This window comes from Mustela nigripes, chromosome 6 (assembly GCF_022355385.1).
Source record: "Mustela nigripes isolate SB6536 chromosome 6, MUSNIG.SB6536, whole genome shotgun sequence".
NCBI classification, from domain to species: Eukaryota; Metazoa; Chordata; class Mammalia; order Carnivora; family Mustelidae; genus Mustela; species Mustela nigripes.
The window spans coordinates 87652712-87677434 of record NC_081562.1 but is presented as its reverse complement, the minus strand read 5'-3'; the positions used below and the strand labels follow the sequence as shown (position 1 = coordinate 87677434).

Genomic DNA, 24723 nt, shown 5'->3' with positions numbered 1-24723 from the left:
AAAAAAAAAAAAAAAAAAAAAAGAAAGAGTAACTCATTTAAGCCATACACCTAATATTTGGAAGACCAAAGGATGAAATCTGTATTGTCAAACCAACTCTATGTTCCTCCCACTATAGTACACATAACGTCTTTTTTTCTTCCTCAGATAATTTCTGTTTGTTTTAGCTACTCAAAAAATGACGAGCACCTACATTACAAATACTGCGCTAAGGCCAGATATATGACAGTTGGGTAGTTTTTAGTTCCTGCCTGCAAGGAGCACAATTTAATGGGAGGATCAGAATAAAAAAAAAAAGAACACAGTATGCTAAGCTCTACAGAACAGATTTATGCCCCCTGGAAGTTCTTAGACTGGGGCTGTTTGGAGAAGCTTGTGAAGGCTTCAAAATGGGAACTCCTTAAAGTCTAGAAAACTTAGCAAGCACCTAATGGTAGGTAGCACTAAAGACGTAAACTGTAGGCAGAAGAGTGAAGACCCCTGTATGTCGGGGGCACAGACAAATGGCTATCTTTCAGGCCGTGGAGAATAGGAGCAAAATAATCTAATTAGCTCTTGTTCTCAAAAGACAATCTGTGCTAGTGTGAAGACAGTCAGGGAAATTTGCCAGTAATGTGGGTATAGCAATGAGGTCTGAATAAAACAGTGGCAGTGACTCTGGAGCTGAGGGGGCAGATCACAGAGGAGGCGCAGGGCAGGATCACTGGAAAAGAGAGATGAGGTGTGCAGTTACTGAGGGAGGAAAGAATGATGTGAGAGAGGAAAAGGTCACAAGTCAAGGAGACTCAAAGTCCACACCCAGAACTCCACTTTTCTCTCTAGTAAAGTGGGAAGGAAAAACATTATCTATACCAGATAGAATTCTCAAGACTGTATAGTATCTGTGGGGCACCTTGGTGGCTCAGTCAGTCAAGTGTCCGCCTTCAGCTTGGGTCATGATCCTGGGGTCCTGGGATGGAGCCCCAAATAGGGCTCCCTGCTCAGTGGGGAACATATGTTTCTTCTTCTTCCTCTGCCCCTTCCCCTGCTTGTGCTCCCTCTCCCTCTCAAATAAATAAATAAAATCTAAAAAAAGACTGTGATACCTGTGAGAGCACTTAGCTCACTGCTGGTGCAGAGTAAATGCTCAGTGTTAGTATTTCTAGGATGCAGCATGGGAAGAGAGAAACTGCTAACAGCAATGACAGCAATGCTTTAAAAATAAATTGAAGTTTTATTAAAAAAAAAAAAAACTTGGTGCATAGGGCTAACATTGAGATGTTAAGGCTAGGCACGCTGCTAAAAATAATTGAAGAGAAAAACTGGGTCAGACATCTTAGTTTTTGGATGATACTAATGAAGTCAGATGCAAGTATCAGCCATTTATTGATACTTTTGGAGGTTTGTAACACAATAGTTTTCTATAAATGTTAAAACACGAGGGACTTAATTTAAGAAGAGGTATGCTGACACCTCACCGTTAATTAACAATGACTGTGGAGTAATGGCACCGAAATCACCAACATTCAGTTTTTAATCCTGCTGTGCCAATCACTGCCTAGGAGACCATGTGGCAAATGTTCTCCTTTTCTCGTCTGTATATTCCATCAATTTTAACTGAAAAATCTCTATGCTAAGGCAACTTAGAAGAACTCGACTTTGCTCTATCTCCATTAGGTCACCTTTGTCCTGTGGTCTTTTTGCTGTGCTCTGCCACACCTTTTATAACATATAAATCCCATCCTGTTTCTAAAACCCACTTAAGGGGTTTGAGACATAACTGATAATTTTCTAATCAGTTTCTCCGGTAGTCTGCTCTATTAGTAAGCAAAAGAAATGATTACCTCTATCATCACGCCTATAGTCATCCCGAGAGTAATCATCTCTGGAGCTCCATGACCGATCGTCTCGTCTGTCGTATCTGTCTTCATAGCGGTCCCCGCCTCCTCTGTAGTCGTCATCCCTACGGTACCCACTACCAAATGCTCTTCTGCCACTGCCTATCCTGGAATCGTAGCCTGTAAATATATTCCAAATTATGATCATCACACTGGAGGGAAAAAGGCAAGAAAGGGGTTCTTGAAAGACAGCAATTTCACTTGGCTGTGTTTTGTAATGACCTCTGTCGTAGTCTCTGCTGCCTCGGTCATCATAGCGATCCCGGCCCCCGTATCGATCCATATCTCGGCGTGGGCCATCACGATACCCATCCCGATACCCATCGCGGTATCGATCTGAATCATAACGATCTCGATACTCTAGAGAGAAAAAAGACAAGGTAATGTCATTCCCTTTTCTTTGACACCATTAATAGGAAGAAGCTTGAGAGCCCATGAAGTCAATTTGATTTCATGAGTTCAGTCACTACTATGCTTATTTTCATGAAAGTAAATCACTTTATGGGATGCCTGGGTGGCTCAGTTGATTAAGTGTTTGCTTTTGGCTCAGGTCATGATCCCAGGGTCCTGGGATCCAGTCCTGCATCAGATTCCTGGCTCAGTGGGGAGTCTACTTCCCCACCACAGCCTGCCACTCCCCCTCTGCACACATAAATATGTAAAATGTTAAAAAAAAATTTTTTTTTTAAACCTTAAATCCAAAGTGGGAAAATGTAAACTGAAATAAGTTTTTTTAGTATTTGATTTAAAAAATATTCTCTGATCATTCAATAAACATTGCCAAGCTAATAATTTTAGGAATTAAGAAAGAGAAAAATCTCTATATATCTCATAATGGATTTCCAGCATTAAAGACTTAAATACACTAGAAGATAGGTGGAATCTATCTTTTCTGGTTGGTTCTAAAGAATCAAAGACCACTTAAAAAGTTAGCATAAGAAAACACACAAACCCCAAAGCTGAGAGGCAAACAAAATGGGAAAAATATGTACGACACAGGACAGCAGATTAATTGGCTATCACCTAAGGAAGAGAAACTTATTAACAGGCTGTTTCCCACCACCAAAATGGTGAAGACTAAAAATAAGAGGTACCTCTGATGTTGGCAAAGTTTAGGGGAATAAGTCGATTCCTTTGCTGCTGTGGAGTCTAAAATAGCACAACCACTCTGAAAATTATTCCAGAAATATACACTAACAGCTTTAAAATCACGTATATTCTCTGGGCCAACAATTCAATTTCTAGGGATTTATCCTGAGAAAACAACTGGGAATATTATGAAGACACATGTATAAGGAGGCTCACTGCAATATTTCTTTAAAAAAATTTTATTTATTTATTTGAGAGAGAGGGAGAGAGAGCACATGCATATACACGAGTGGAGGGTAAAGGAAGAGTGAGAAGCAGACTTCCCAGTGAGCAGGGAGCCCGATGTGGGTTTGATCCGGGACCCTGAGATCATGACCTAAGCCGAAAGCAGACGCTTAACAGACTGAGCCATCCAGGTGCCCCTGCAATGTTGTTTGTGATACTGAAGGTGTTGAGTGCACAACCTATGGATTAAATAAATCAGGGGGCATCCGTACAAAGCAACCATTAAAAATGGAACAAGAAAAGGACTGACTGTACGTGTTCATGACACTTGAAAACTGTATTTTAACACATACATGAGTAACAGTATCATAGGTGCCCAAATACCAGAAATTTGTTTAAGACTGTTGTAGAGCTCAGGTGGCAAACTACACAATGTAAGGCATTTATAAAAGGAGGTGGGGGCTAATTAGCTTTGGCTAACGTGCTAGATCTTCCAGTTTTCTGAGAAAGCTGTAATCCCTATTTTTACATGAAAAAAAAAAATCTCAATTCCCAAACATGAATCAATTAAAACAAACAGAAAAACCTTAACAATATTTTGAGTTTAATAATTTATGCATGCAGACCAAACAAGGATTTTAATTTTACTACTACTTCCTTTAAAACAATGACTTAATTTTGGAAATGATTATCATTTTGTCTACATTCCCTGTTAGCTTAAATTTTAAGTTAAAGGACATGCTAATGTTGGCAAAACAATTATACAAAGGAGAGAATCTAAAACAGAATTCAAAAACCAAGAATCAGCCTTGTGTTTATTTTGAAATCCGAATCTGATTTCTAGAGGCAGATGAACTATACACTTACTTAGATAATAAGCTTGCTCTCACTGAAACAGTTGGCCAGGAAACATACGAATGTTTGCTGAGATTTTTACAGTAACATTTAGTTAACTACCCCCACCCCCCGAATCTTTTATGGGCCTAATGCCTAGAACAGGAGTCTCTGAAAACTTGGCAGAGCTGACGTAGGGGCCATCACCTAGCCTTACAAACTTGGCAGCTTTGTAATTCACATTCACTCTTTGTTATCCATCCTGCTTGCTCCAAGTTCAAGGTTTCTTTTTTTGTTGTTTTTAATTTTATTTATTTATTTGACAGAGAGACAGTGTGAGCACAAGCAGGGAGAGCAACAGAGGGAGGAGAGGGAGAAGCAAGCTCCCCACTGAGCAGGAAGCCCCACATGGGGGTTGATCCTAGAACCCTTGGATCATGACCGGAGTGGAAGGCAGACTCCCAATGCAACTGAGCCACCCAGACTCCCTACCCAAGCTCAAGGTTGAGAAAATAGTCCTGTTCTTTAATTCAAAACAGGACCCTTGGTCTGACTGCTTTCTCTTTCAAGAGTCATTTCTTCTTGGGACGCCTGGGTGGCTCAGTTGGTTAAGCAGCTGCCTTCGGCTCAGGTCATGATCCCGGCGTCCTGGGATCGAGTCCCACATTGGGCTCCTTGCTCCGCAGGGAGTCTGCTTCTCCCTCTGACTCTGCCTTCCACTCTGTCTGCCTATGCTCGCTCTCGCTCGCTCTCTCTCTGACAAATAAATAAATAAAATCTTAAAAAAAAAAAAAAAAGTCATTTCTTCCTGTTAACAACAGAACCTCTTGCATAAATGTTGACATGAAAGGTAGTTCTCCCCAAGACTTTGCCTGGTCACACAATCTTGACTGAAAAACCAGATATAAACTTGATTCCTTCTTCCTTCTCTGACATCTTCTTAGGTTAGGGAGGACTCTTCAAAAACAGAATTCTATCTCTTGTTGCTTCCTCAATTTTATCTGGTACACACCTCACAAAATGTCTCACAAAATTAAAATACTTATGAACTGAGGTTGTTCTTTTTCTTTTTACTTATAAAAATATTTCTAACACACAAGGAAGAACAGAATCAACTGTAACAGACTTTTGTACCTGTACTTATTAGGTTTGGGAGATGCCAACAGCTTGCCATGTTTACTTCAGTTTTTAAATTTAAAAGTAGCAGGTTACAAATATAGATAAAGGGCTCCCTTTACCCTCACCCAAACTGATGGTGGTGGTTAGTTACATTACTACGCATACGTTCTTACAATTTACATATTAACACTGTATGACAGTTCTCAAATTTTTACACAATTTTGCCATTTCCCCTCAACATTATAGGTTTTGAATTTCATCCAGATCATTATGTGTATACTATATTTTATTATACGGAAAAGTTTGTCATTTATTTACTGCATTAGTGGTCTTTCTTCACATATTTCAATAAAGTTGCCGATTTTCCCCATGAAAGTTTTGTCTATCTTTTGTTGGATTTAGGTGGTATATGTAGAAGTTGTGGATTCACCCCAACACTTACCTAAGGACATTCTCTATTTCCCTTCTCCTTTCTCTAAATTATAGTTGATTTATTTGAGTACCATTTCTTTCCCCCAGTATAAACAATGTCCAATGAGGGTACAAATTTTGTCTGTTTTGTTCACCGCTATATCCTGAGCTTAGAACACTATCTGGCACATGGTAGACATTTATTATTATTCTTCTTTTTGAAGATTTTATTTATTTATTTATTTATCTATCTATCTATTTATTTATTTGACAGAGACAACACAGGAGAGCACAAGCAGGGGGAGCAGAGAGGGAGAAGCAGGCTCCCCGCTGAGCCTGAGCTTAGAACACTATCTGGCACATGGTAGACATTCTTCTTCTTCTTTTTGATTGACTGATTGATTACTTATTTATTTAATAGAGACAACACAGGAGAGCACAAGCAGGGGGAGCAGAGAGGGAGAAGCAGGTTCCCCGCCGAGCAAGGAACCCGACTTGTGGCTTGATCCCAGGACTCTGGCCAAAGGCAGATGCTTAATGACTGAACCACCCAGGTGCCTGACATTTATTATTTTTGAGGTGAATGAATTTTCTATTATTTTAAAAGGTATATTTAAAAATTCCATTTTAACTGTTGGCTGGCTAATAATGCAACCCATCTTTTTGTACAATGCTCTTAACCCAGCAATCTTTTTTTTTTTTTAAAGATTTTATTTATTTATTTGACAGAGAGATATACAGTGAGAGAGGGAACACAAGCAGTGGGGGTGGGAGAGGGAAAAGCAGGCTTCCTGCAGAGCAGGGACCCCAATGCAGGGCTTGACCCAGGACCCTGGGATCATGACCTGAGCCAAAGGCAGATGCTTAACGACTGAGCCACCCAGGCGCCCCGCCCCACTGACCCAGAAATCTTTTTTTTTTCTTTTCTTTCTTTTTTTTTTTAAAGTTTTTATTTATTTGACAGAGAGAGAGAGAGAGAGAGAGAGATCACAAGTAGCCAGAGAGGTAGGCAGCAAAAGGGGGAAGCAGGCTCCCTGCTGAGCAGAGAGCCCGATGGGGGCTCGATCCCAGGACTCTGAGATCATGACCTGAGCCGAAGGCAGAGGCTTAACCCACTGAGCCACCCAAGTGCCCCTTAACCCAGCAATCTTGCTGAACTTTTGTTCCTTTCTTTATAAGGTCAGTTGGGTTTGTGAACAATTGTTCCTATTTTTATTTATTTTATTATTATTTTTTGGAGGAGCACAGAGGTAGAGAGACAATCTTAAGCAGGCTCCATGCCCAGCATGGACCCTAGCAAGATGCTGGATCTCATGACCCTGAGATCATGACCTGAGCTAAAACCAAGAGTTGAAGGTTAACTGATTGAGCCACGATGGTGTCCCTAAACAAATGTTTCTCAAAAGAGAGAGAAATCTTGATTTGTTCTTTATCTGGCAAGTTTTTTTTTTTTTAAATTATAAATCTGGGGTGCCTGGATGGCTCAGTGAGTTAAAGCCTCTGCCTTTGGCTCAGGTCATGATCTCAGGGTCCTGCGATAGAGCCCCACATGGGGCTCTCTGCTCAGCAGGGAGCCTGCTTCCTTTCTCTCTGCCTGCTTGTGATCTCTGTCTGTCAAATAAATAAACAAAATCTTAAAAAAAAAAACAACCAAAAAAAACCCCACAAACTTAAGAGTACTTAAAAAAAAAAAACAATTATAAATTTATCAAATTCTTTTGCCTTGCATGGAGCACTGGGTGTGATGCAAAAATAATGAATACTGTTATGCTGACAATAAAAAATAAATTAAAAATAAATTCTTTTGCCTCTATCAATTCCTCTGGGTATTATAAGATTTTGCGTGGGGGGTGTGTGTGCCTGGGTGGCTCAGTGGATTAAAGCCTCTGCCTTCAGCTCAGGTCATGGTCTCAGGGTCCTGGGATCAAGCCCCACATCGGGCTCTCTGCTCAGCAGGGAGCCTGCTTCCTCCCTCCCTCTCTGCCTACTTATCTCTGTCTGTCAAATAAATAAATAAAATCCTTAAAAAAAAAAAAACTTGGGGGGGGGGTATACTGCTCCCTCCCTTTATACTTACGTGGTCATTTACATTCATATACTTATCCTATTACAAAGTCCCCAGAACAGAGAAGAAACTCACTTGATAAAAGTGCGTATAAAAGTAATATCCTATTACAAAGTCCTCAGAACACAGAAGAAACTCACTTGATAAAAATGAACTTACTGTCTCCAAAGCTATCATCACCTCTCCTCGGCGGGTAGTCATCGAAGCTGTCTGTGGCAGGACGCGCCCTCCAGTCTGTATCCGTTTTGTCAGAATCCCGATTTCTATCTCGGCCAAAAGAACGATCATCTCTGTCTATAGATATAAATTTAAAAACCACAAGTTAGCGCACAAAAACTTCTGCCTAGTATTTCTCACACACCCAGACCCCATCCCCGACAGACTGGATAAATGAATCAGGCCCTTCTTCTTCTGCTAGGTTCACCTCATCTATTTATTACGTATTCATGCTCACCTGGATCAATCAGGGTTTCCCCTCTTCAATACTATCAATATTCTGGGCAGATCATTCTTCGCTGTGGGGAGTTGTCCTATGCATGTCCTACGATCGACCGCAGGATTCTACCCAGAAGGGGTCAGCTGCACTCCCCAGTTCTGGTAACACTAGATGTCTCCACACACTGATAAATGCCCCCTGTGGGGCAAAATCACCCTTAGTTGAGAACTAGTGCTCTTGTTTCAGGAGGGCCTACCACTCTCCAATGCTATGAAAATTTTCTGGGAAGGAGTGCCTCTGCTTTGTCATCTCAGGACCAAAACAAAAGAGTAAGATTTCTATCAGCTTTCTTACCTTTATCCTGTGCTTGATCAGCAACGTCCACTCGAATTCTCCTGTTACCTAGAGACTGAGAGCATAGGACCACATTAACCAACCTTTTGCCCCATTATGCACAAATCCCATGAGTGACCTTGAACGTCTGGGCATAGCAGAAGCACTGGGGGAAGGAAGATAAAGGAAAAACACTGTAATCTAGCCAACACTCCAATTTGTTGGCTAAAGAACCCTTTATAAAGACTTGAAAACTGAAATAATCCCTTAGAATTAACAAATTTAAATTGGGCTTATATCAACATCACATCAATTATCTTACTGTTTTTATAAAGCTATATTTCACAAAATATGCCTTCTAACTATCAAAAGCAATTTATCAAGTGTAATAAACTAAAAATAATTCCCGGGCAACTAGCTAATAAAAGGCATATTTGGGTCCAGAACAATGATTCATACAGACATTTGTGGAGCTCCTACTATGCACAGCAAAGGTGCAACAAGCATGGTCTCTATTATCTCAAGTTCTTCCACTCACTATTACTTTTGGATAAATCAGTTCCTCCAGAACACCCTCTGACTTCCCCTTCCCACATCATTATTTATACATTTTGAACCCAATTAATTCTACTGCTGATTTTTCCTCATTTCACAGTAGAATCTACAGCTGAAGAAGGATAACAGCCAGTTTTAGTTGAAAACACCCGGAATTATATTAAATGCCACTATGATGCAATCTCTAGAAACAAAGTAACTCCTAAGTCTGGACCGTGACAGCATTTACCTAATAGACAATTCAGCAAACTTCAAATAATAAAACTGTATGGTAGTCTTCCCTTTATCCAGACTAATATTAAAAATTAGTAAGGTTAATAAAACCTGAAAATGATCTGAGAAGAAAAAACTTTGGGACAACTTTAAGCTTTTCATGTATTTCATTTTTGTAATTTACTTCAGATTATATGGTTGTACTCAATTATGAGAAAGGAGGAATACTGATTTCAATCTTGTCAAATGTCAGATTTGACCATAGAGTTTTGGCACAAATGGCCCTGGAAATTGCCTTCTCAAGAAAGTTAAGGGGTTTCTGGAATTAAAAGAGGAAAAAAAAAAAAAGCCCCTTTCCTTCCCAGATACAATTAGTTTGATTTTTAGTCACTAGAGGTTAAAAAACAAAACAAAACACAAAAGCAGGTCTTACACTAGAAACTTCCGTAACTAAGGTAATTAAATCTTTTTAAAATATCCTGCTTGGGCTAGCTTAAGGATCACTGCATGGCACAAATTACTCAAATAACTTTAATTAGTCAGATTTAATCCCTGTATCCCCCTCATGTATTAATAGCTCAATATCCTCTTCCTACTAATCTCTTGTGTGTCTGGACAGAAAAACATCTATGGGCAATGTTAAAAAGCAGAAGTACTAAATGTTGATCATCATTTTCCTGCAGGAAGATTCCTAGGAAAATGTATTACAAATGACATTCAACTGAGAAATGTTTCCAAACTCTCTTAAAATTATCAAAAACACTATTAACTTCTCTGAAAACCAGATAATGCCTTTAACACTAAACTGATTAATATCATTTTTCTATTTGCTTTGACCCGGTCAGATTATTTTAAAAAGCCAAAGCCATGAGAGTTGAGACAAAGCTGTGAACAAATGAACGAGAGCTTAATAAAGACTTGGTTATGGTGGGTTTCTTCCATTATTTTCCACCAGAGTACCTCCCTGAGTTATTGGAGCCTACTGAATTTGCTAAAGCAAAATGAGACCTGCTAGATTTTTGAATGTCAGCTGTTACACTGTGCTTTTCTTTGTACATATTATGACAATCTTTGAAATAGTTAGCAACCCAACCAAAAATATATTGATAAATGTTAAGACTGGTTAGCTCGCACCCCTCTAACTCCCCACCTTCTTTTCTTTTCTTTACCTCTTCGTTGAGGCTCAGGGCACTGAGCAAAGAATCCAGGTCCTCAAACTCAGCGTAACCAAAACCTTTCAACCTCTCTGGATTGCTGGGTTCACGAGGTAAACGCACTGCACTGATCTGAAGGAGTAAAGAAACATATTTCCCAATTGAGTGATCCTGTTCATCTGTCTCCCCGCCGCCCCCCAACCACTGCATATGCAGTGAATTTCTCTGAACACGAAAGAACTGGGACGTCTGGATGGCTGAGTCCATTAAGCGCTTGACTCTTAATCTCAGAGTAGTGAGTTTAAGTCCCACAACATGCTCCACACTGGGCCTAGAGCCTACTTAAAACAAAAAACAAACCACAAGAACCTGGTTGTCTCCAGGAAAACTGGTGCAAAGGGACAGAAGACAGACTTCACTGTTAAGCCACTGAAACTTTCCCATTTGAATAATATGAATTTAACCCTCAAAAAAACCCAAAAAACAAACAAAAATGAACCTGAGTTCAGGGTAGTTCTTGCATCCCTGACTTTTGCCTCATTCTGCAAGTCAAGTTTTTAGTTTTCAATAAAAATCAACTATCCATTCCAGAATCAGTTCATTTTAGTAATCTCCTTATGCCTGTATTATAGCTGGTTTTATTTTTTTTTAAGGATTTTATTTATTTATTGGACGGAGAGAAAGAGAGATCACAAGCAGGCAGAGAGGCAGGTGGGCAGGGGGAGCAGGCTCCCTTGCTGAGCAGAGAACCTGATGCGGGGCTCGATCCCAGGACCTTGATTTCATGACCTGAGCTGAAGGCAGAGGCTTAACCCACTGAGCCACCCAGGCGCCCCCTTACAGTTGGTTTTAATACATTATTTCCAATTCTATTTCAGAAATTCAACTCCATTTCTGCCAGGTTTCTAGGCTGTTTACTTCTTGGAGACCTTACCTGAGAAATGTTACTATCTTCATATATTAACAATAGCTTGGCTGAATCAAACCTGGATTGTAAACCCCTACCAGGCCTACCTCTTCTGTTGAGTTCTAAGACGGCAAACTGGTGAACTCTTAGTCTTAAAGCACAGAAAAAAATTTACTCTAACCTGGTTTTGAAGTTACCCTGTGTTTTCTAATAGGTTTGCAGGACTCCTTCAAGTTTCATAAAAAAACTTTCCCTGGCCCTAATTTGTATTTATTATTTACAACAGGCATGTACTCTTCATTTCCAATTTTAGGACCTTCCAAATACTTTTAGCTATTTTCTGGCCAGCTTTTTGATGGCTTCCATATATTTTCTTACCCTTTTACTTCAATCCTTCGGTTCTGCATGTATTCAAGTTATATTCTTCTGCAGCACTGATGTTATACTTTTCTCTGTCTCCCAAGACACAGATTTTGTTATAGCCTCTTTTAAATTATAGTTTAAGCCAGCTCGTCAATAGAGCAGGAAAAGAAAATGCCACAGGAGAAGTAGCTCCAGACCAATTCTAGAGCATTAACAGTGAGAAGCCTGAGTGGGCCAGAGGTTATTCAACACTATACAGAAGAGGCCAAGAAAGTGAAATCAAAAACAGGTCAGCCTTCTAGTTCTACTACAAATTCGTACAGAGAGGACATTTATAGGCGGCAGTCAAAAAATAATCACATTGTGGGGTGCCTGGCTCACTCAGTCAGTAGGACTTTTTTTTAAAGATTTTATTTATTTTGGAGAGAAACCGAGAGAGAAAGAGAGCAGCATTCACGCCAGGGCATAGGCAGAGGGAGAGAATCTTCAAGCAGACTTCCTGTTGAGCACAGAGCCTGACACAGGGCTCAATCCCAAAACCCATGAGATCGCGGCCCCAGCTGGAACCAAGAGTCAGATGCTCAACTGACTGAACCACCGAGGCACCCTGAGCATGTTACTCTTGATCTCAGGGTTGAGTCTGAACCCCACACTGGGTGCTGAGATACTTAAAAAATAGTAAAAACAAAACAAAACAGAAAACACACAACAAAACCACCACCAAAAAAGCCACCCATAAGTTGGTAGCCCAGTGCAGAGAATAGACTCTACGGAGTAAAAAACAAAGTAAGACTGAAGGAGACAGCAGATCTTTAAAGGAAACACACTTTTTAAAGGGGGGGTGGGTGGTGGTAAACTCTACTCCCAATATGGGGCTCGAACTCACCACCCTGAGATCAAGAGTCACATGCTCTACTGATTGAGCCAGCCAGGCACTCCAAGGAAATGTACTATTTAATGTGCTCCCACTGGCTAAAACTCTAGAGAAAACCCAAAAGGACTGGAAATTGTGACTCATTCTGATTTTTCAAGTCTTAAGTAACTTTCTTTAAGATTTTGTTTTTTAAGTAATTCCTACCCCCAGTGCAGGGCTTGAATTTACAACCCAAGATCAAAAGTCACATGCTCTACTGACTGAGCCAGCCAGGTGTCCTAAGTATTTCTATTTATTTTTAAAAAAGATTTTATTTATTTATTTGACAGAGAGTGAGCATAAATAGGGGAGCAGCAGGCGGAGGGAGAGGGAGAAGCAGACTCATTGCCGAGCTGCGAGCCCAATGCAGGGCTCAATCCCAGGGCCCTGGGATCATGAGCTGAGCTGAAGACAGATGCTTTTATTTTTATTTTTTTAAAAGATTTTATTTATTTATTTGACAGAGACAGACAGTGGGAGAGGGAACACAAGCAGGGGGAGTGGGAGAGGGAGAAGCAGGCTTCCCACTAGCGAGGAAGGCTGAGGTGGGGCTTGATCCCAGGACCCTAGGATCATGACCTGAACCGAAGGCAGCTGCTTAATGACTGATCCACCCAGGTGCTCCTGAAGACAGATGCTTAATGGACTGAGCCACCCAGGCACCCCATGTCCTAAGTATTATTTTAAATCAAAGTTTGGAAAAAGGACTTCTCCTGAGGACCTGTATACTCACTTTTCCATCTTTCTGGAATCTTCTAGATCAGCATTCCAAACATCCTCCCTTAAGCTTTTTAAGCATGCTTATAAACACTGTGAATTCCACTATATGTGGCACCAAGCTCACAGAACCTTTAATACATTTCAGCACACTCTTGTTTGTATAAATTATACATTTTCCAGTTAAACATATTCATATTTAAAATTAAAAAGTTGATTTTGATATAAACCTGAGTGTCATTAACAGAATTGAGTTCAGACAAACTTTCTGCCTTACAACCTAACAGGGTTATTAGTATTATTATTACTTTTTGAGTAATCTATATGCCTAATGTGGGGCTGAAATTCATGATCCTAAGATCAGGGTCTCAGGGTCCACTGCTCCACTGACTGAGCCAGGCAGGTGCTCCTGGGTCTATCACTTACAGGGGTCCGTTTCTCCCTCTGCCTCCTGCTCCCCCTGCTTGTGTGCTCTCTCTCTGACAAACAAACAGATAAAATCTAAAAAAGAGTGTGGGACAAGAACATTCTCAAAGGGCCTAAACACCCGTTTCTTCCACATCTAGATTCAATCTCAGACTCTTTCCTAGCTTAGAAATTCAGAGATAGTCACAACCAGTATCTCTCTCTCCATGTCTAGTTAATATCTAGTCATTCTCCATGTCTAGTTAATTGCCTTAACCCTTTATACTTACATTTAATCCTCTAAAGAATTCCTTAATGGATTCTTCTGTCACATCATAGGGCAGGTTCCCTAGAAAAGCAGTATAGGGTGGCGATTTCGGAAGACGGCTCCGGTCGATATTGGGTTCCCGAGCAGCCCGTGGAGCAGTGGGCAGGATAGAACGGTCAATTGGAGGTGCCCTATACACGTCGTCATCATTACTGTGCCAAGTGGTTGAAACTAGGATAGGAAAGTGAACAGAAGAAATTAGAGCAAAGTTCCCTTACCGCTGGTATAGACTAAGAGAACTCATGCTAACTGCCAAGGATTAAATAAGCTACATCAGGAAAGAACTGTAAAGTGCCCTTGGTTAAGTCCCTTTTTTATCAAAGAGAAAGTGCTTCTGAAATGTCAGAATAAGGTTAACAATGCAAAAAGACTCAATATTCACTGTCTCTTGGTTTTGAAGTATTTTGAGGCCTTTAAAGGCCCAGGCTTTTATTAACAGTATCATGGTAACTCTCATTCCTTATGCAGCAAAGAAAAAGAAAAGTATCAAGTACTTATGGAATGTTAGGATGAGCCAGGTATTTTATATTCATTATATTCCATCTTATCTCTTCCCTAACCCTGTGAGACTGTTCCCACTGTACAGAAACAGAAATGCAGATTTCAGGAATATTCAATAACTTGCCCAAGATCACAAAGATGACAGAGAAGTAGATGATGATCTTAGTAGAGGCAGGACTCAAACCCTTGCAGTCCAAATAGATTTAAACACTGCTGACAACTCTCACATTCCTAACTTTTTAGGTGGACAGTGTTTTCTTAATGGTTTATCCTCCTCTTAAAAATGAAACAAAGCAAATAAAGCTCATTTCTGTCCCATTCCTCAGACCATTTTTGTCTATGACTTCCTACAAAATAGCTCCCAGAACAAATTATCCTTTGATTCTGAACATAAACAGCTCATAGATTACATGTATCAGGATGTCATAGAATTTTAGTAATCTAGTCTTCCACTTTTGAAATGAAAATGAGGGTTAAATTAATACCTTGAAAAAAGCCTGTTAATAAGAGCCAGAACAGGTACTAAGCTCTCCTGAATCACTTCAGTCCCTAATCATAAACTTATAGCTTAAACCTAAAAATTCTATGGAATATACAAATATAAGACTCGGTGTTCTATAAAATAAGTAAGTTCCTTTCAGATTACAAGTGTGAACCATTACTATGGAATGGGTTTGGCCTCGAAAAGAAGGAAAACTCCAAGCATGATGGGGGGAAAAATTACCATCTCCTTCCAGGTCATCTGTTTCATCAGCCCAGCTGACTGGTTTGGGGACATAGGTGCTTCCTCCCCCAGTCCCTCCATCCTCAGCCAGAAAGTCTGTTAGGGAGATAGTTTTCCCCTTCTTATTCTTCTTTTTTGCTGTTTCGAAAAGGCAAAAGAAACATTGTCATTAATTGGGTATTAAAGAGTTGTACAGTGCACTACTGTTAAAGAAAGCAACATAAAGGGCCACCAAAGGATGTGATGGTATATTACACAGATATAAATAAGGACAAAGCACAACATCCTGGCACAGCAAGAAAACCCAATGAAAACTGATAAAATAAATTTTTATGCATGGGAAAGGGTCTAGAAAGATTTCAACATTAAGACTCGGGTGGGGGTCAACTTTTTAATTTCAACTATATTCACTCATATATCATGGGAAATTTTTTATTTAGTAACTACTTGTGTTTAAGACAGGTGACTATATCCATTACTCCTTGTATACAAAGAACTAAAACAAAACTCCCATCCCTAATAACATTCTTTTTGGCATTTATGAGGATTGTAAAATGACCACATGAGGCAGGAATCATTACTATCAATTTACAGAAAAGAAAACTAAGTCTCAGAGAGGTTAAAGGACTAGCCTACAGTTACAAAGATATTAGATAGCAGAGCTAGAATTAAACCCAGGGTTTTGGATACCAAATCTAGAGCTCTTCCCACAGGAGTCCCAGCCTCTAAGCTTGTTATTAGTTCTATGGGAGAAGGGGGGTATCATAACCATAGTAAACTGTGTTACTGTCATTTCAAAGTGTTCACACAATAAGACTCTACATAGAGCTGGCTCTTCCTGCTCTCTATGGAAAAAAATTCTCTCCTTCCCTACCCTAACACCACACATGAAAAGGAGATAGGGTATGGAAGGGAAAACATAAGAGACCTTAAGAACCAACATATATGAAGGTTTTCTATGGTTATGAAAGCTTTACACATTTCCAAATGGCTCTCTCTAGCGGACTGACCTCGGCTCTTTAATTATCTAGTTCTCAGGACTTTTTCTGACATGGCTCTAGTTAGCAGCTATAGCAGAAGAGCTGAAAGGAATAACTGAGGTTCTAAAACTTGCTCCTGAGAGCAGCCCCTACATCATAAGAAAAAAGCAAGCAGCTTTGCTGTAACAAAGACCAGTTTTGTGGCTTTTATAATCCTGAGTTTCTCCTCCATGTTCCAATTCTCATCTAATTTTCAACCCAAGAAGACTAAGAATTTGTAACATGATGCAAGCATTTAACTGAAGGTTCCTCTCTCACCAGGACCTTTTCTTTTAAAATCCAACTTTCATGGACTGGGTGGCTCAGTCCAATAAGTGGCCAACTCCTGATTTCTGCTCAGGTTATCATCTCCAGGTGGGGGGACTGAGCTCCTCATCTTGGGGCTCTGCACTCGGCAGGTAATCTCTCTTTCCCTCTGTCCTCCCCACTTTAAACAAACAACAAAACACCCAACTTTCTAGAAATAAAGATGACCTGCTTGCTATGAATGTTAATGAACACACTAAGACCTGGAGCATATGGTCTCAATGAGGTGACCAGATGAACTTGACTGCAATAATACAGAGAAAAGATGGTACTGAACGTAGTTTTCTTAATTCTTTTAAGTGACTTCTTACCAGTCCTGCTCTGAAATTCTGATTAACCAGGTTATACTTTGGATCTATTCTATGCTTTGAAAGAAAGCAGTAATACAGAGGTTGGATCCTACAGCACTGATACTGCCCCTAGCTTATATGCAAAGACCTAGGAGAAATTTAATAAGCGAACACAAACAAGACATAGAGCCAGCCTCTGAGGTTGAATGCGCACAGTGTACAGGCTTCTTTTCACCTTTTCCACATCCTCTAATTCAACGTGATGGGGACTAATATGATGCCAGCAAGAGATCCTTACCCTCATGGAGCTTAATCTAGTATCCAAAGCTAATACCCAATTATTGATCTGTTTAGTCACCAGGGAAATAAAAACAGAACTGATGGCTAGTCCATACAATGAGGTCAAGTTTAACATAAAAATAATAGTTCGATTAAGGCATCCCCACCCCCTTCGTCCTACATTAGTATCTATTACCAAAAAGAGCAGAATCTGGAATTAACCTGTCTTTGGTCTGATTTTTGGCTTATACCAACTTTCTAGATCAGGGTTTCTCAAATTGTATCCCTTAATTTTTTTTTTTAAACCCCGGACTCTTGACCAACAAAATTTCCTCTCTAATGTTACTGGAAGTTTCAAAATAATGAACTAAACATCATAACAACAACAAAAAAAGGCACTAAAGCACCGTTTGTTCAGAATGTCTTTTTAAAACACGTATCTTCATTTCTCCTCTGATTCTGTTGCCGTCTCCTCCAAAAATTCTGAGAAATCACTGGATGATGGATGATCTTCATTTAAAGATAAAATTCTTTCACAAGATCTGTAACTTTTACATTTTTTAAAATCTAGCAGCAGCAGTAACTTAGTACAAAAAGAAATGTATTTAAAGGAACTAACTAGCCCTTAGAAAATAAAATCAGTAAACTAAAGTGGATGCCAGTGTTTGTTCCACTCTATTTTTACTTGAATAACTGAGAAATGATGTTATCTAAATCCTCCATGCCCTTTGCTGCTCTAGAGTCTAGGCCCATTACATGTTTAGGATTTCAACAGTCTTCTGTGGATTAAGGAAAGCATTGTTTAATGTTCCAGGTTTATCAATTCCTTGCCACATGATCTAACTGGTCCAACTCTTAATTTCCTTTAAATCTGATGTGAATTGGTTGAAAAGTTTAACCAACCACTTCATGTAACAAACGGTAAATGTCTCAATTATTTAAGGTCAAAACCACATGGACTAAGGGAAAACACACACATATCCCAGGAATTTTAAATCCTCTGATTTAGTTACTACTGCAACTTACTGAACAAGTACCAGGTATTTGTGAAGCTTTTTATATACTCGTATAGGTTAAATAAGAGCTTAAAAGATAGCATTTTCAAAAACTTTTAAGTCTACAAGTCCTTAAACAAGAGACAAAACACCTGTGTCCTTAATAAACTGGGTTTTTTGCAACTAACACCAGCTTAACTCTTTATTTATAGTTTCTCAACTTCTGCACCATTGACATGTTAGGCTGGGTCATTCTTTGTTGTGCAGGCGCTGTCCTGTGCACTGTAGGAAGTTTAACAACATTTCCAGCCAGTACCAAAACCCTCACCCTGCTGTGACAACCAAAAATGCCTTCAGATACTGTAAGTGACTCCTCTGTGGGTGAGACAAAATTGTCTCCTGGTTGAGAACCACTGGTTTAAGTGGTGGCTTCACATCAAAACATAAAAGGACAAATAAAAAGGGATGTTAGCCCTATATAAAGCACACTACTGGAAGTGGCTGCAATAAACTGAGTCTTTAGGACTTAACAGGCTGCAGTATATAAAGATTAGAGGATTCATTTAGTTTTCTTAGAACGTTTCCCTGTTACCACTGTACTGTATTAGCAATAAAAGCACCAACTGTCAGATACTGAAGTGACAAAATCTACTGACTGGCTATTAGATCTTAATTTCAAAAGAACTTTTTTTTTTTTTTAAGATTTTGTTTATTTATTTGACAGAGACATAGCGAGAGGGAACACAAGCAGGGGGAGTGAGAGAGGGAGTGGCAGGCTCTCTGCTGAGGAGGGAGTCCCATGCAGGGCTGGATCCCAGGACTCTGGGATCATGACCTGACCCAAAGGCAAACACTTAAGGACTGGACCACCCAGGCGCCCCAGGACACTTAAAAAAAAAAAAAAGAAAAAAAAATTTATTTATTTATTTATTTGAGAGAGAGAGCACAAGAGGTGGAGGGGTCAGAGGGAGAAGCAGACTTCCTGCTGAGCAGGGAACCTGAAGTGGGGCTCAATCCCAGTACTCTAGGATCACGACCTGAGCCAAAGGCAGACGCTTAATGGGCTGAGTCACCCAGGTGTTGTGTCCCTCAAAAGGACATCTTAAAGCACTATTAGCAATAAAGCTTATTTGTACAATGCATCCCTACTTCTGTATCTTTAGCTATTATTTCTTATTTAGGAAGGAAAATTCACAAAACTCTTAACAATCAGAGGGGGCTGTGTCAAAACTTAAGTTTCTTCATTTTACATCTTGCTAAACTAAGTCCCACTTATTTTACAGGATCACCAATTCTTCTGAATGTTAGTATCTACAGGCTAGGAAGTTGGAAAGTATCCTAAAAACCTGTACATGACTGCAGCAGCATTATTCATAATAGGCAAAAACTGGAAACAACCCAAATTTCCATCAAATGATGAATGGATAAATAAAATGTAGATGTCCATACAATAGATTTTCCAATAAAAAGGAACTGAGCACCCATACATTCCGTAACATGGATGAACCCTGAAAAAAATGTTAAATGAAAGAAGCTAGTTACAAAGTCCACATGCTATATGATTTCATTTATATGAAATGTTCAGAATAGGTAAATACAAAGAAACAGATGGGGGGGGTGGCAGAAAAAATGACTTCTAATGGGGCAAGACATTTCTTTCTGGAAAGTGAATCCTGCCAAATCCTCCATAATTAAAAATGAATTCATGATCAACAAATATTTCCTTAAGAAAACAATATGGTCTGTATAAATACAATGAGCCCAACCAAAGTGCCTAGAACTAAACTAATTATGCTGCCACCCGCCTTTTAAAAAGATTCTTAAAAATTTATTTGACAGAGAGACAGAGAGAGAGCACAAGTAGGCAGAGGGGCAGGCAGAGGGAGAAGGAGAAGCAGGCTCTTCGTTTAGCGGAGAGCCCGATGTGGGGCTCAATCTCAGGACCCTGGGACCCTGACCTGAGGCAAAGGCAGATGCTTAACCGACTGAGCAACCCAGGCACCCCTATGCTGCTCCTTAGAGCCAAGCCATGAGGTTTCATACAATGCAATACCATGGTGTCAACAGGTCTCACTGTTTAGTGTGCTACAGTTGAGCACAGTGGAGAATGAAAACCAAGTCAGAATATGCTCCAACACCTCGACCCACCAGTTTAGTTCCATGACCCAACTTCTTCAAATTGACACAATTGGAAAAAAAAGGCCATACTGCCTTCCCCTTACCATTCCATACTCAATTTGTTCATTTACTTAAAAAATATAAAACAAGCACCCAACACACATTATGCTAACCACTACAAAAAGTACTTGGGAGCTTCTCGGTAAAAGAGCTATAAAAATTCAAAATGGACTCTGGTGTGGGTACTTGTAAGTGTGCATACACATACTTAGAAATATGCACTTGGGGGGGGGGGGTACCTGGGTGGCTCAGTTGGTTAAGTGACTGCCTTCAGCTCAGGTCATGATCCTGGAATCCCAGGATGGAATCCCACATCGGCAGGGAGCCTGCTTCTCCCTCTGACCCTCCCCCACCCATGCTCTCTTTTTAAGTAAGTAAATAAATAAATAAAATCTTTAAAAAACAAAGCAAAAAACCAGTATGTTCTACTTCTGGGTAGCAGGGGAAACTATGTGAAAAGCATATAATAAAACTCTTTTAAACTGTAAGGACCGGCACTGTATGAAACCAACTGTTGGATACTGTCCTCTTCCCATGAAAATAACCAAACGAGATGCCACATATGACATTTTGAAGCACTATGCAAATGAAAAGCCTTCTGTGCATACCAGCACTATTTTCCAATTTGAAAGCATTTGTCTAAAAAAAATGTTAACCTGTATCAAAGACATTTGATTCCCTATAAGTAAGCAGTTCAGTAACCTGCTCTGGGACACTTTGATTTCTTGAAAATCAGTAATGGGTCAACTGGATACTGGTATTGCTGCAAAGAATTTTTCAGTTTCATTTACAAGAGTATTGTTAAGTTCTATCATATATTTTCACCGAGAAAATGTAAGATCAACTTTCAACAAGATACTGGGCACCATCAAATAGGGGCGCCTGGGTGGCTCAGTGGGTTAAAGCCTCTGCCTTTGGCTCAGGTCATGATCCCAGGGTCCTGGGATGGAGCCCAGTGTCGGGCTCTCTGCTCGGCGGGGAGCCTGCTTCCCCCTCCCTCTCTCCCTACTTGTGATCTCTATCAAATAAATAAATAAAATCTTAAAAAAAAAAGAAAAAGTATTTGAAAATATATGAAGAATTTTATAGTCTCATTAACACAGCCAAATCTGGGAATATTAGCCATTGAACAAAATCAATGAGATTGGAAAAGATTTAAATGGGAAAAGAAGTTTGATAAATCCCAAATTCATCAAAGGCAGACTGTCAGATGTAACCTTGTACTCTAGTACTATCAGTGTCCCTTACATATACTACAATGCTAAGACTTATGGAACCAAATTAAAGAAAAGAGATGAGGGGCTCAAAGTGGGTAGAGTAAATGTGGAAGAGCAGGAGAAGGGGACATCAAGCAAATCCCTTTAACCAGTCCTGGTTTCACTCAGTTCTGTAAAATGATGGGCAGAGACCACCGAAGTGTCTTCTACCCTTAAAAATTCCACAAATTATAGTGAAAAGGGAATGTAGGCTTTTCACTAAATTATGGCACTAAGCCGTCAAGAGGCAAATCCAGGCCTAATAAGTACCCTACACATGATAACATGGAAGCCAACCTTGTTATTTCCAAGTTGATAGTGGAGGGCAGTCAGCAGTCTCAAAGATTTTGACCTTGCTCTGCTACCTGCAGCCATGTGACCTTGGACAAATTAATTTCATCTTTCTCATCTGGGAGATACCACCATCTGCCTACATTATCTCAGAGGATCAACTGAGACAACATACACACAAGAGCCTGGTCAACTGTCAAGAGCCACACCAATGAAAGGCATCATGTTCAAATGCACCTCAACTCCTCCAACGTTCTTCAAGAACATACATAATTTTTCGTCTTCTATGTAACACAGTAAATAAATTCTTGATGAGAAGTAAGTGTCTACAGATAGCAAAGGTTCAAGCACTGTTTTGTAGAATGCATGATCATGAGAGAGAAACTATCACCCCCTAAACTAGAATAAACGGATGCTGAAAATGTTCCAAAGTCCAATGCCAAGTCCTTGAGAAACGCAAGCTGACCTGTAGGACACGGATATTCTCGACTCCAAAGTCGTCTAAAAACCCCCCAACTCTATTCACTAGTATTATTTTAAAAAGCACTCCCCAGTTGTGCAGTTATTAAAAAAAAAAAAAAAAAAGTAACTCTACTATCGGAGCTATCAAAATAAACCAAAATGGAAGCTGTCAAGAGTTCTGATCTTGTTCACCGTTTTATCCAACCCCAACACCTAGAACCACGCCTACCCTTGTCTGCGCTCAGTAAACTGATTGATTTAAATACTGATTGAATTAAAAAAAAAAAAAAAGGCCTACAGGAAATCTAGGTCTCCATCCTTGCTTTCTCTCCTCCAACACGTGGGCGCACCACACTGGGTTCCCCACCCCCACCTAACTCCAGCAGCTTCAACCTCCAAACCTAACACTTTCACCCTTGGAAGAATATAGGGGCCGGGCCCCACTCTAAAACGGTAAGAGCAGAAAGTGGAAGGACATAGGGAAAGCAATACATGCGCGCAAAACCTTCCCATCTGGGCCCTCGCGCGTGCTTTTAAGGCGCGCTGGTCTCCGCTACCCTTGTCTCTGCTACCGCGCAGGCGCGTCGTCGCTCCCCCCCCCCCCCCCCCCCCCCCCCCCCCGTGTTCCACCCCCCCCCCCCCCCTTTATTCCCCTGCCCCCACTCCTGTCCGCAACGGCCTCGCGCCTGGGAGACGTATTCTACTGTGCACCCGTCCGCGCGCCAACCGCCTCCTTCCTTCCTCCACGCGGGCACAGTGCTTCACGTCTATGAGAAGGCCTCACGCCTCCCGCAGATCTTTCAGCGCCTCATCACTCCAACTCAAGCCAGAGTCCATCATTACTCCCCGCTCCAACCTCGCGCTGACGGGGTGAAAAGGGTGTGAGGGGGAGGGGAAGGTGTCCTTCCCCTCCCCCCAAACATCCCGAGGCGATAACCTAACATGGCCAAGCCGCCAGCCTGCCGCAGCACCAAAGCCCGAAGGAAAGCGGTGCCGCCCTCTCCCCGACTCCAGGGTATCAGTGGATCAGGCTCGGAGAGTGGCTGATGAGCCTGGTCCTTGGCCGCGCTCGGCCGCTCACTCACCTGAGGCCGCCATGTTGGGAGAGGGAGAGAGAACGCAAAGGACCCGGATGAGGCAATCACGTGATTATAGCGGGAGCGTCGGGCTAGGAGATGCGAAACTGAGAGGGGGCGGGGAGGTGAGGAGGGAGACAGGAGGCGGAGCGGCGCTGCTCTAGGTTCGTAAAGCAGCGCGAGGAGGTGGCGCGGCGTCGGATGGGAAGACTTGCGCGACATGTGGCGAAAGGGGTGGGGCCTGGGCTGTCGCGAAATCCCTCACGCTTTACGAAGGGCTACGCGCGGACGAGGGGGCGGGTTTCACGATCGGCTAACTTCCTGCCGGTGCAGTAAACGGAAGGGGCGGGGCCAGGCCTGCAGGTTCCAGTAGTCTGGGGCGGAATGGAGGTGGGCTGGAATCAGGAGTAGGCGTCCCGCAATTCATTTTATGAGAGGGAAGATTCTAAGTTTCTTTTCTTTTGATTTTCCACGCGTGAAGACGTATGTGGTTCATTTGAGATTTTTTTTTAAGTCGATTTCTGTTGAAGGAAAACAAGCCCAATCTTACCTAAGGATGATTTTATTTTTATTTATTTATTTATTTTTAAAAGATTTTATTTATTTATTTGACAGAGGGAGATCACAAGTAGGCAGAGAGGCAGGCAGAGAGAGAGAGGAGGAAGCAGCCTCTCCACTGAGCAGAGAGCCCGATGCGGGATTCGATCCCAGGACCCTGAGATCATGACCTGAGCCGAAGGCAGCGGCTTAACCCACTGAGCCACCCAGGCGCCCCTAAGGATGATTTTAATTCGGCATGTTTAGAAGGAATAAGGAAGTAACAAATATCGAACACTTAATTTCCATGAACTTGTAGCTCAATGAGTCCTTCATTTCATCGACTACCTTCAGTAAGATCCCCGCGCTTAGGATTTCACAGCCAAGTGTTATTCATGCTTCCCCTACCTTATGCTACATTCTATTACATATTATTTGTCATATACTGTATTAGTATGTTTTTTTAACGAAAATTTTCATTGAGCGCCTACCATGTGTCAGGCACTGTTATTGGCATTTTAAAATACGACAGAAAACAAAACTCCGAAGGACGTTATAGTACAGTTAGGGAAAGACAGACGATGAGCAGTGAATGAATATTAGAGATGATAAGCACTCTGCAGGTAATTAAGGCGCTTTGATTAAAAGATGATTGGGTGCAACTTTAGGCTACCTGGTCAGGGAAAGGCTCTGAAGAAGTGACATTTAGAAACATCCAGAGGGCCGCCTGGCTGGCTCAGTCCCTTGGTTAAGAGTCTGTCTTCTGCTCAGGTCATGATCTCAGGGTCCTGGCATGGAGCCTCAGGTCAGGCTCCCTGTTCAGCAGGGAGTCTGCTTCTCCCTC

At 41.0% G+C, this 24723-nt stretch overlaps 1 protein-coding gene across 4 annotated transcripts in view; it reads right to left on the bottom strand.

Moving 5' to 3' along the window:
- The window catches only part of EIF4B (eukaryotic translation initiation factor 4B), a 32542-nt gene extending 9054 nt beyond the window's left edge, over nt 1-23488 (bottom strand). For 2 of the 4 annotated variants that reach the window (XM_059403193.1, XM_059403194.1), the window contains exons 1-8: nt 23352-23488; nt 15170-15307; nt 13907-14115; nt 10327-10443; nt 8411-8465; nt 7780-7914; nt 2100-2237; nt 1824-1997 (exon numbers count right to left, since the gene is read on the bottom strand). In XM_059403193.1, the coding sequence (XP_059259176.1) occupies nt 1824-1997; nt 2100-2237; nt 7780-7914; nt 8411-8465; nt 10327-10443; nt 13907-14115; nt 15170-15307; nt 23352-23364 (979 nt within the window). In that variant the 5' untranslated portion in view covers nt 23365-23488. The remainder of the gene's footprint in view (nt 1-1823; nt 1998-2099; nt 2238-7779; nt 7915-8410; nt 8466-10326; nt 10444-13906; nt 14116-15169; nt 15308-23351) is intronic. The other 2 variants (XM_059403195.1, XM_059403196.1) reach the window with 1 other exon arrangement.
- Nucleotides 23489-24723: the final 1235 nt, after the last annotated feature.